The 12,480-nt window shown below is 51.7% G+C and overlaps 1 protein-coding gene across 1 annotated transcript; it reads left to right on the forward strand.

Annotated features, from left to right (window-relative positions):
* Window positions 1–269: 269 nt before the first annotated feature.
* ZNF689 (zinc finger protein 689) lies at window positions 270–12,480 on the forward strand (the record flags this gene model as incomplete). Its single annotated transcript, XM_081255153.1, is given in 8 exon segments — window positions 270–462; window positions 577–899; window positions 1,105–1,226; window positions 2,454–2,555; window positions 6,750–6,945; window positions 6,988–7,474; window positions 7,677–7,790; window positions 9,569–12,480. Coding segments are annotated over 8 exon segments (2,721 nt in total). The 3' UTR covers window positions 10,753–12,480.

A 12,480-nucleotide genomic window follows, 5' to 3' on the forward strand; every position in this document is an offset into this window, starting at 1 on the left:
TCAGCGCCTACAACTGTGCTCAACCCAGTGGGTGCTCAATAAATGTTTGACCATCGTCCAAGTCTGTGTGTAAAGGAGGCAGGGAATCCTACTAGAGCAACGCAGACGAGGCTCTGGCGAGAGCGGGGCCGAGCGCCGGGCCAGGGTGGAGGCCGGTGCTGTGAGCTCTTGGGCAGCAGGGCTGCGCCGCTGTCCCTTGGCACGTACACCCAACACAGCGCCTGACGCCGAGCAGGTGCTGAACAGTGGCTGGCTGGGGCTCCAGGAAGATGGCCTGCCCTCCACGCTATTGCTGGCTTCCTTCCAACCGGAACGACTCTCTCAGACCCAATCAGGACGCTGGCTCTTTGCCTTCTGCCGGACACCACCCAATCACAGTGCGCGGGCGGGAGAAGGGCGTGAAGTTCAGCAGCGCCATGACACTTCAGGGCGAAGAGTTTAGGGCCCCGGCGCCGCCTAGCGGTAGGTGAGATTCAACCGCGCTTCCACTGCGCCCGAAGGCATCTTCCCAGGCTCTAACCCCGGTCCTTGCAGGACCCGTGAGAATAATATCGGAGGGGGTTTCACTGGCTCCAGGAGAGGCTGGTCGCGGAGCCTTTCGGGCCTCCTCGGCGGCGCTTTGCGTCCGAGCAGAGGCCGGCGTCAGCCCCGCTGCGTCCAGAACCCGGCGCCCAGCGGCGAACCCGGGGAAAAGCGCTGGACCCACGGCGCCGCCCCCGGACCCGCTCCCTGCCGGCGGGCAGGGGGAGGCCCGGCCCGGGCGAGGGAGGCCGGGCGCCGTGAGCTTCGCGGACGTGGCCGTGTACTTCTTCCCGGAGGAGTGGGGGTGTCTGCGGCCAGCGCAGAGGGCCCTGTATCGGGACGTGATGCGGGAGACCTGCGGCCACCTGGGCGCGCTCTGAGGCCCGGCCCTCCCGTTTAACCTTTTTCTTGTGACCGGGGGACCCTTAGGCTTCGGTCCGGGCGCGCCTGAGAGTGTGTCTGTTGTTGGGAAGGGTCTTCTCTCCGAGTGATCGGGAGGCTGCACCCCACCCCTGCAGAGGAAGTACCTTCTCTAGGCTCCATCCTCTCACCCTGTCCGCTGTTCGCCCTTTTCCCCTAGGATTTGCAGGCCCCAAACCGGCCCTCATCTCCTGGATGGAGGGAAGGAAGGAGGCATGGAGCTCGGAGGCCAAGGATCCCGAGGAGGGGCCGAGGGGCCCAGGATCTGGGATAGGTGAGGAAAACTGAGCTGAGCTGGAAGTCAGCCTCTCTTGGGAGTGAGCCGGGCGGCCCTTTCTCCCAGGAGCCCCTCCCCCTACCTTCCCCAGCCCTTCTCTTTAAAGACCCCAGTTAGTACGAATCCAGTGAACCCTCTCTTCCCAAGTTCTCTTTACCACACCTGGCGTCCTCCTTGCCTTCAAGGGAAGCTGGTCCCACTGGTCCGCACTGTGGGTTTGGGGTGAGGCAGCTCTGTTGGGGATTGAGGTCTTTTGCCTTCTTTCTGCTTAGAGTACTTAGAGCATTGCTGTCCAACAGAGCTTTCTTCAGTTATGAGGATGTGCTGTATCTATGCTGTCCAACATAGAAGCCACTATCCACATGTGGCTATTTAGAACTTAAAATGTGGCTAGTGTGCCTGAGGAAGGGAATTTTAACTTTTAGCTAATTTAAGCCTAGACGCCGCCATATTTCTGATTGGCCTTGCAGAGGGGCCAGTTCACTTGGTCAGGTTTCTTGGCCCGCCTTTGGCTCTAAGGAAGTACCCTGCCATTTGAAGCTGCCTAGACCCCTCAATATAAGTAATTTAATGACTTGCCACCTTCCAATTAAGATGGCAACAAGTGTTTTTGTGTGCTTAAAAGGCACTGAGGTCTCAGTTTGGGAAATGTTTTCACTGAAATGCTCACATCTAAGGTCTTTAACCAGGGAGAGGTGTTAGCTTCCCTATGAAAAGAATTCAGCACTTTCTTATGAGAACACTATACAGTTTTGGAGGCCCTGAGTGAGGAAGAAGGGATGGTACTTTTTCTGAAAAGGGGAAACTTGTGCCTGAGGCAGGTGGGGTATCTCTGGATGAGGGGGTCACACTCAGACCCCTGTGCCTCGGATGAATGGGTACTCAGTCTCATGTGCTGCTCCATCTCCATACACAACTGCCTGCTTCCCAGAGAGAGAGAGAGCTATGTGGTTCACAGCACCCTGCAATCTTCCCCTGGCTCCAGTGTAGCTGTTGCTTTTGAATAATTAGGGCACTGGCCACCCATAGAAGGAGAAGTCCTATTCATGTCTGGACTGTGGGCAGCTCTTTGCCTTCCCCACACCGTTAGACGCAGGTAGGTCCACTCTGGTTACCGTTCCCATGTTTATGGTCATGTGGCATCCACTTTTCCCAGAGGGCTCACCTGGGCTAGCACCAGCTGCTCCACGCAGGACACACCTGTGCGCTATGACCGCCACTTCCACCCGAGCAGGTCCTCTGTATCCACAAGTGCAGACGTACTTGCACAGACTGTGGGTGCCGCTTTGCACACGCCCATCCCCCCACCCCCAGCCAACATGGGCTCGTGCATTGGGTAAGCACCGCCACTACTGCCTACAAAGTGCTTGCCAGGAAAACGTGCTCTGGAACCGGCTCACCCACACGGGAAAGAAGCCCTGCTGGTGGTGTGACTGGGGGCGGTGCTTCTGCCAGAGGCTTCCTTGGGCATTTACAGCCAGGCGCACACACAGGCAAGAAGCGTTCTCCCTGCAGTTGGCATCTGCTTCTACTCCTCCCTCCTGCTCAGCCAAGGGCGCATCCACTCTGCTGAGAGGCCTTTTCCCTGCACTGAGAGTGGGGAAAGATTCAAGAGAAAGTATGCCCTGAAAGCCAACCAGTGGATCCATCAGACAAACAGGAAGAGGCAAAGGTGTGGGAGAGCTGGGTAGTCCCTGTGTCAGGCTCCATCCCTGGGGATCAGGCCCCCCCAGTTCAAATCCACTATTTCTCAGACAGATTCCAGGAGTATGGGGGACCTGGGTCACATGCTGTGAAGGCTTATGATGGAAGATATCTCTTTTCATCCGAGTGTTGGCCATGCAGGGTGAGCAGAGGCATGAGAGGGAAAAAAAGGGGGAGATGTACTAAGTGATAAGGTGTGTGCCTGCCTTGAAGTCCCCCTTCAGAGAGCAGGATATAGAATTAATCAGGAAGGTGCCTGTGAATTACTTTACTTAGAAAGGGACAGGTTGGGGACTTCCCTGGTGGCGCACTGGTTAAGAATCCGCCTGCCAATGCAGGGGACATGGGTTCTAGTCCCGGTCCAGAAAGATCCCACATGCTGCCAAGCACCTAAGCCTGTGCGCCACAACTAAGCCTGCGCTCTAGAGCCCACGAGCCACAACTACTGAGCCTGCGTGCTGCAACTACTGAAGCCCGCGAGCCTAGAGCCCGTGCTCCGCACCAAGAGAAGCCACCACAGTGAGAAGCCTGCGCACAACGAAGAGTAGCCCCCACTCACTGCAACTAGAGAAAGCCCGCGCAGCAACGAAGACCCAACACAGCCAAAAATAAAATAAATAATTTTTTTTTTTTAAAAAAAGTGGGGGCTTCCCTGGTGGCGCAGTGGTTGAGAGTCCGCCTGCCAATGCAGGGGACGGGGGTTCATGTCCCGGTCCGGGAGGATCCCACATGCCATGGAGCGGCTGGGCCCGTAGGCCTGCGCATCTGGAGCCTGTGCTCCGCAACCGGAGAGGCCGCAGCGGTGAGAGGCCTGAGAGGCCCGCGTACCGCAAAAAAAAAAAAAAAAAAAAGGACAGGTTGGAACTAGCCTACATGAATCTGTTAAGTCCTTCAGGACTCATTACCCTCTCCCAGGATTAAGTACACTGCTTGCTCAAGTCTGGGTTTATGGTGCAATGACATCTTAGGCAAAGGTGAGGTTTGTCAGTCTATAAGGTGAAGTCCATGTGTACTAACTATAATCGGAAGTTGTACTTTCAGGCATTGCCTCTCACTGAGCATGAAACAAGGAGAAATTAACTCGAAGACTTTCAAAACCCAATTTAGAGCTGCCAGTGCAACACAGGGGACATTCCAGGTTCAAATCTCATCCCTGCCTTTACTAACAGGTTCTGGGCAAGCTGCTCAACCTTCTGAAATGTCCTCATAATGACTCTGGAAGGATAATCATCCTCATAGGGACTCTGAAGATGAGTTTCAACTGAGATCATTTATATCAATTTCAACCATGCCATTTTTAAAAATAAATTTATATTTTTATTTTTGGCTGCATTGGGTCTTCGTTGCTGTGTGCGGGCTTTCTCTAGTTGTGGCAAGCGGGGGCTACTCTTTGTTGCGGTCTGTGGGCTTCTCATTGCGGTGGCTTCTCTTGTTGCGGAGCACGGGCTCTAGGTGCACAGGCTTCAGTAGTTGTGGCACGCGGGCCCAGTAGTTGTGGCTCGCGGGCTCTAGAGCGCAGGCTCAGTAGTTGTGGTGCACGAGCTTAGTTGCTCTGCAGCATGTGGGATCTTCCCGGACCAGGGCTCGAATCCGTGTCCCCTGCATTGGCAGCTGGATTCTTAACCACTGCACCACCAGGGAAGTACCTCAACCATGCCATTTTAAGTCTTCTGTCACTTATAGACATTGTTTTACTCTGATGCTTTTATAAAATGAAGATCTTCAAGGAGATTCATAAAAAGGACTTTTTGACAAATAAGACTTTTGATGACTTTTAGATCTTACCACTGAACTGGATAAAAAATTACAAAACTCTAACAGGAAACCTGATGGCTTCTTCCAGATTAACAGGAATTAATTACCTGGGACTGAATGAACTGATAAATATGATTTATAATTTTATGACTTTTTGTCTAAAATATTACTGGCTGGCTTTTAATCTCTGTTTTCCAGAAAACCTTTCCTCTTATGCTATGACCTACAACAAGTTGATAAAGTATACCTCTGTATTGTAAATGAAGATGAAACATTGCTCTTTTTCTCTCTGCCTGATCCCTCCAGGATTTGGCTTCTCTAGCTAGCTCCCCTCTGGACTTGATGGCTTCTTGCGACCAGGTTACAACTAGTTATACTAATCATTGAAATTTGTTCTCTTTTTGTTGTTCTCAAATTGCTTATGCTTTGTGTCTCTCTCTGCTGTACTATGACCTTATTAATGTTACTAGCTATATTACTTATATCCTGTCTATTTTATAAGATTGTTACCTCTTGCATTACCTAATGTATCATCAGGCCTCCAACAAAATTAATGATGGCTAAATGTCTTGAGGCAATTGATCATATATATAACTCTATGTAAAATAATTTTAACAGTGAGACTCTAGATATGGAGAAGCAACAAGGGAAAACATTTCCTGGATTATAGGAATAGACTAGTAAAACACACGATCCAGAGAATTTTAGGTTATTAACAGAGCCTAATCCAAAAATAATACATTGGGGGACCTCCCTGGTGGCACAGTGGTTAAGACTCTGTGTTCCCAATGCAGGGAGCCTGCGTTCAACCCCTAGTCAGGGAACTAAGATCCCACATGCATGCCGCAACTAAGAGTTCGCATGCCACAACTAAGGAGCCGGTGAGCCGCAACTAAGGAGCACATCTGCCCCAACTGGCACAACCAAATAAAATTTTTTAAAATTAAAAAAAAAATAAACAGAAACAGCACATTGGGTGGCTGATCAATGAAATCTTCCTCTGACCTAGGAATGAGAATTCCATGACAAATTGACCATGAAATGCCTCCCAAACCTTGGTCGAATTTATGACCAAGAGGGGCCCCTGTGTGGGAGCTCCCTGGTGGCCTAATGGTTAGGATTCCGGGCTTTCACTGCCATGGCTTGGGTTCACTCCTTGGTCAGGGAACTGAGATCACACAAGCCGCTGGGCGTGGCCAAAAAATAAAATAAAAAAAATAGAGGGGGCCCTGTGGAAAGGGAACCTTGCCTGACATTTGGCAAACAACAAATGCTGCCGGCCATCAAGTTATCAGCCACTGCAGCCACCAGGCCCTCCTACTCCCTACCAAGGTGTGCCTTGAGGGAAATTCAAGATGGAAAAATTCAGGAAACATTCTGTGCTCTGGATACTGGCTAGATAGTTAAGTTGCATATATAAAGAACAATTTCAACAAGCCCAGACTCTTGCATCTTCCCATATATAGAAAAGCCCTAAAATCATTAATTTGAAATGTCTGTTTTTTTGTAATTAGCAATAATGTTTTGATGTTCAAATATATATATATTTTTTTCCAGCAAAAACTGCTATATATCCTGGCTCCTCCCTTACCTCTTTGGAGCAGTTCCTCAGAGCTGAGAGGATAGTCCTCAGTAAGGTCCTGGAATAAAACTCAACTCGCAACTTTTAGGTTGTACGTTTTCTTCCGTTGGACAAAATGTTTGTTCTTCTCCTTACTAGCAAGTACCCTCTGAGATTTTCCTCATCAGTAGAACCAGGATGATAATCATCATTTCACACATGGTAGCAAAAAATAAATACGTTGAACGTGTAATATGTTGGGCATGGTACCTGCGCACAGGAAACGCTAACGTTAATTCCCTTCCCCAAAGTGCAAGGAGGGAGTTACCCACTATCGCAAGCGAAGGCTCCTCTGAGAAAGCCAGGAAAGGAGACCCAGGGATATTCCAGCCCCGGGTTGGCCAGAGTGGCTCCGTCGCTCAAATCCTTCCCTCCCTCGGCTAGGCTGCGCCTCCAAGAAACAGAGGATCATTACTGATCCCAGGCGGGGTCGTCCCTTCCCGCCTCCAGACTCCCGGGCAGTCACCCGACACCGAGGGTCCAGTTTTCTGCCCTTACGCTTCCGTTGGCTTCGTTCAAACAGGCCGCTTTTGGCAACACCCAATCAGAATACGCGATCTTGGGCCACCGCCCAATGACCGCGTGCAATAGGGGGGAAAAGGGCGTGAAGCCCAATCGCAGCGCCATCACACTTGAGGGCAAAGAGGTTAGGGAGCCGGCATGGCGCTCCGGTCAATAAAATCGATAGCTGGAAGCTGCCTGTGTTTCAGGCAAAGGCGGTGCAGTAGCGGCGCCGCCATTTTCCCCGAAGGCATCTTCCGGTGCCTTTCACCCAAGTTCGGGCAGGAGTTTCCTGAATAACAGCGAAAGGTTTCCGTTAGCGCCGCCGGCGGCCGATTCCTGTTCCCTCCTGATCTCCCCAGGCACGCTCCGCCCGGGTCCGGCTTGGGCTCCCAAATCCCGGGGCCCGCCAGCGCCCAGCGGCCAAGGCCGGGACCGGGAAAGCCGTGGCGCCGGCTTGTCGGGTCCAATGGCGCGGCCTTCGGCTCCGCTCCCCGCGCGGGGACCAGGAGAGGCCGGACCCGGCCGGAGAAGGGGAAGGAGGCCGAGGGCGGTGAAGTTCGGGGACGTGGCCGTGTACTTCTCCCCGGAGGAGTGGGAGTGTCTGCGGCCCGCGCAGAGGGCCCTGTACCGGGACGTGATGCAGGAGACCTACGGCCACCTGGGCGCGCTCGGTGAGGCCCGCCCCAGTCCGCTTCCGCGGGACCCGAAGGGATGGAGGAACTGGGGGTGGGAGTCCAGAGCGTCCAGAGTCCTGGCCTGCGAAGAGGTTGTGTCGGGCGGGAGGACAGGGGCTTGGCAGGAGATGCCACCGGGTAGATAAGTCTACCCAGCGTTATGTACGAGCTGGGCCTCTGACTGATTCTCCTTCCCCAGGGTGCGCAGGTCCCAAACCAGCCCTCATCTCCTGGTTGGAACGAAATACCAATGATTGGGAACCGGCTGCTCTGGATCCACAGGAGTGCCCAAGGGGGGTAACAGTCCAAAGAAGTAAGTGAAAAATGCCTCGGAGGGCTTGCAGCCTCTAATGACTCAGTCCAGAGTTTCCGTGGCTAGGGGGTACCTATGACCCACGCTCCATTTACCATGTTCGTTTTTACAACTTCAGGGTTCCTGTCTCTTTCATGGTGTCGAGTCCCTCTACCAAAGATTCACTTGTCAGTTTGTAAACTGACCACCTGCAGTTGTCTGTTGTGTAAATGGATCAGTGAGCTTTTCAAAAGAGCTACAACCCTCCTTCCTCCTTCCCAGGACTCTTGTCTCCAGCATGCTTTGAATTGGGTTCTGACTGAGAGAGCCTATACCTCTGAGTTTTCCAGGTTTTGGTTGAAGGGATCTTATGGGGAACAGTGGCCTGGGGTGCAGGGGCCTCTTATTGCCCTTCTGGCAGAATGACCCCGATCAGTGCAGGAATCTGCAAGTCTCCTCAGAATCAAGCAAGGCTCTGATTAAGGCCCGAGGGGCCCCCCAGATCCACCTACAGGGGCAGATGCAACTGTCTGGGCTGGAGTTTCTGTGCCAGATTCTCTAAGAGCAGGGCTATCTTTCTAAGATTCAGATCGGACATGATATTTCCTTGCTTAAAACCTTTCATTTTTTGCCAAGGCAGGTTGTCAAATGGCTGTCAGTTATATCTAAGACACTTGGGGAACTTGGTGAAAATACAGATTCCTGGACCCCATCCCAGAACGACTCATTTACTCTTATGGATGTCTATGAACATATACATATTTTAATAGCCTCAGTTGATTCGGATGTACGTTTAGGTTTAGTTCTCACAGTGTGGTCCTCAGACCAGCAGCAGCAGCAGCATCACTCGGGAATGTATTAGAAAATGCAAATTCCTGGACCCCATCCTAGACATGTTGAATCTAAAACTGGGGGTAGGGCCCAGCAATCTGTTTCATTAAACCCTCCAAATGATTCGGATAACAATAAAATTTGAGAAGCATTGGCTTAAAGGGCCTTATGACCTAGTCAATGCCAAATCATACCTCATTTGTTTCCACTTCCTGCCTTATACTTACCTCTTCAAAAACTTAAAAAAAATTTTTTTTAATTTTAATTTTTTTATTTTATTCATTTGTTTATTTTTGGCCACATTATGCGGCATGCGGGATCTTAGTTCCTGGACCAGGGATCGAATCCATACCCCCTGCAGTGGAAGTGCTGACCTCCAGGGAAGTCCCCAAAACTTTTTTTTTAATTAATTAATTTATTTATTTTTGGCTGAGTTGGGTCTTTTGCTGCACGCAGGCGTTCTCTAGTTGTGGCGAGCGGGGCTACTCTTCCTTGCAGTGCATGGGCTTCTCATTGCAGTGGCTTCTTTTGTTACAGAGCTGGGGCACTAGATGTGCGGGCTTCAGTAGTTGAGGCTCACGGGCTCTAGAACGCAGGCTCAGTAGTTGTGGCGCACGGGCTTAGTTGCTCCGCAGCATGTGGGATCTTCCCGGTCCAGGACTCGAATCCGTGTCCCCTGCATTGGCAGGAGGATTCTTAACCACTGCGCCACCAGGGAAGCCCGCAAAACCTTTTTAAAGTCAGCTTAATCTCCTCCAAGAAACCTTCCCTGATTTCTCCAAGCTGGATTAGGGGCTCCTGTAATACCCTCCATATTTCCATAGCTGTATGTCACACCTGGTTGGCTGTCTTTGTCACTAACATTCCTTGAAGACGGGCCGAGTCTGTTTTATAACCTGTAACACTGTAATAGGAAAGAGTAGGAGCCCAGTGTTTGTTAAATTAATTTCTCCTTTGTGTTCCTGTAGAAACCAGAACCAGAAAGAAGAATGAAGAGAAGGAAGTATTCCCGCCTAAGGAGGCACCCCGAAAGGGGAAGCGAGGCCGCCGGCCCAGCAAACCCCGCCTGATCCCCAGGCAGACATCCGGAGGTCCCATCTGCCCTGACTGTGGTTGTACCTTTCCCGATCACCCGGCCCTGCAGAGCCACAAGTGTGCCCAGAATCTGAAAAAGCCTTACCCTTGCCCAGACTGTGGGCGCCGCTTTTCCTACCCGTCCCTGCTGGTCAGTCACCGGCGGGCACACTCTGGGGAGTGTCCCTACGTTTGTGACCAGTGTGGCAAGCGGTTCTCCCAGCGCAAGAATCTCTCCCAGCACCAGGTTATCCACACAGGCGAGAAGCCCTACCATTGTCCTGACTGTGGCCGCTGCTTCCGGAGGAGCAGGTCCTTGGCCAATCACCGGACCACACACACGGGTGAAAAACCCCACCAGTGCCCCAGCTGCGGGCGTCGCTTCGCCTACCCCTCCCTGCTCGCCATCCACCAGCGCACACACACCGGAGAGAAGCCCTATACCTGCCTGGAATGCAGCCGGCGCTTCCGCCAGCGCACTGCCCTGGTCATCCACCAGCGCATCCACACGGGCGAGAAGCCCTACCCGTGCCCGGACTGCGAGCGGCGCTTCTCCTCCTCCTCTCGCCTGGTCAGTCACCGGCGGGTGCACTCCGGAGAGCGTCCCTATGCCTGCGAGCACTGCGAGGCCCGCTTCTCCCAGCGCAGCACGCTGCTCCAGCACCAGCTCTTGCACACGGGAGAGAAGCCCTATCCCTGCCCGGACTGCGGACGTGCCTTCCGGCGGAGCGGTTCCCTCGCCATACACCGCAGCACGCACACCGAGGAGAAACTGCACGCGTGTGATGACTGTGGCCGCCGCTTTGCCTACCCCTCACTGCTGGCCAGTCACCGGCGCGTCCACTCGGGTGAGCGGCCCTATGCCTGCGACCTGTGCTCCAAGCGGTTCGCCCAGTGGAGCCACCTGGCTCAGCACCAGCTCCTGCACACTGGGGAGAAGCCCTTCCCCTGCCTCGAGTGTGGCCGTTGCTTCCGCCAGAGGTGGTCTCTGGCCGTCCACAAGTGTAGCCCCAGGGTCCAGAACTGTAGCCCTAGATCTGCTATAGGGGCGCCTAGCCAGAAAGGCAACGCCCTTTAGAATGGGAAGTACTGTGTAAGTTCTTTTCGCGGAGGGGCCCAGAAAAGGGAAGGAGCCCCCGGTCATACAGGGCAGAGTCAGAACTAAAACCCAGGTCTCTTGCTACACAGAGCTGAACTTTATTCTTCCACGCTGGCTGCCTTAATACATGTGTCTAGAACAGACAGTCCCAGTAGGAGAAGTGACATTATTTGGTTAAAGTTTTCCAAGCTACCCTATCCTAAAAGAATTTCTGTGTGTGGATATTGGGCTAAAAGTTCTCCCCATCTAATTTACGGGCTTTGTGTTTTCTAGTTTGTGCATGCAGGGATTACCTGTCCCCTTGCATGCAGTCAGGAGGATCCCGTTTATGGGGAGCAAGATCTCCTCCTCCTCTGCCTCTTCCTCCATGCCAGGTTTAAACAAACCTGGTTTAGCCCCCTTTTGACAATATTCCTGCCAAGTGGTCTTCTCCCCTTTAAAACCTCCCTTGATAGGGAGCTCACTACCTCACAAGGCAGGTCATTTCACTGGGGGACAGCTCTGACAATTAGAAGGCCCTTAAGAACAACATTCTCCTTCCCTGGAAGCCTTGCCCAGAATATGTTTAAAACTTGATCTACATGGCAGCCTTTCAGAAAACTTAACCACAAATACTCTGCCCCCATGTTTTCAGGTTAATTAGCATTAATTTGGTCAGTCATTCCTTAAAGATAGGTTTTCAAGTCCCACACATGATCTCTCCCCAAACAGGTGCTGGTTTTTCAATGTCCTTTTTAAAGGATCATACAAAATAAGCCAGCATCACAGTATACACTGTACCTCCTTGGTCTGTACTTGTTTTAACAGCTCTAGATTGCATTGGATTTGGGGGTGGTAGCAGTGTACCAGGAATTTATTGGGTTTCAGACACCTAAATACCTAAGCTTTTTCTTTTGTTCTAAAACCACATGCTGTGAAGTAAGTCATCTGCATCCTGTGTTTGGAAAGTTGGTTCAAGATGGGTCTGGGACATAAGCGCAGTGAGCTTTGGGAGAAGATTAATTTTAAGGAAAAACAGGGGAGCTGTGGTCTAGGCAGCAAGAAGTAGAACCAGGACCAGCTTGTACTTTATCTGGTGGATTTGGATTAGTCCCAGGCAGCCAGTAGCTGGAAAATTCTTGAGAACTGGGTCTCACTCCTCCCTGAGTCTCATCAGAATCAGGAGACACTAGCACAGAACCTTCCATGAGTCCTCTGTGAACATTTGTCATGAAATGAAGTGAGGCCATTCAAGGAGGTTAAAGAGTTAGGTAACTGAATACAAAGCAGGAAGAGTCTGTAGTCATCAAGTTGTGTTCATGCCCTGCCTCCCTAATAAAAGCTCCAGACAGCAGCAGCAATGTGTTTTAATTTTGATATGCCTCCATGGCACCCATTCCTAAGTAGGTGTGCAGTAAAGCTTTACGGAATTAAGTAAACAAGGCCTACCACTTTGCCTTGGGTAGCTGTACCAAATTGGAATTTCTAAACGTGACATATCGCATATTCCAACAGCTGGTGTGGGTCATCCTCTTACCCCTGTTGCTTCTTCCCTCACTCCGCCTGATATCAGCCCCAGGGGGGTGTAGCTGGGGCACAGGGTATTTGTAATTACCTGTTCTCGTATTTTGCAAGTTGCATTGTAACTGTTTGTTTCTCCTTGGATTGATGGGCTACCCCAAAAGCAGGGGTCATACCAGATTGGGTTTCATTAAAATGTCTGATGAA

Source organism: Mesoplodon bidens, assembly GCF_964165515.1.
Source record: "Mesoplodon bidens genome assembly, chromosome: 15".
NCBI classification, from domain to species: Eukaryota; Metazoa; Chordata; class Mammalia; order Artiodactyla; family Ziphiidae; genus Mesoplodon; species Mesoplodon bidens.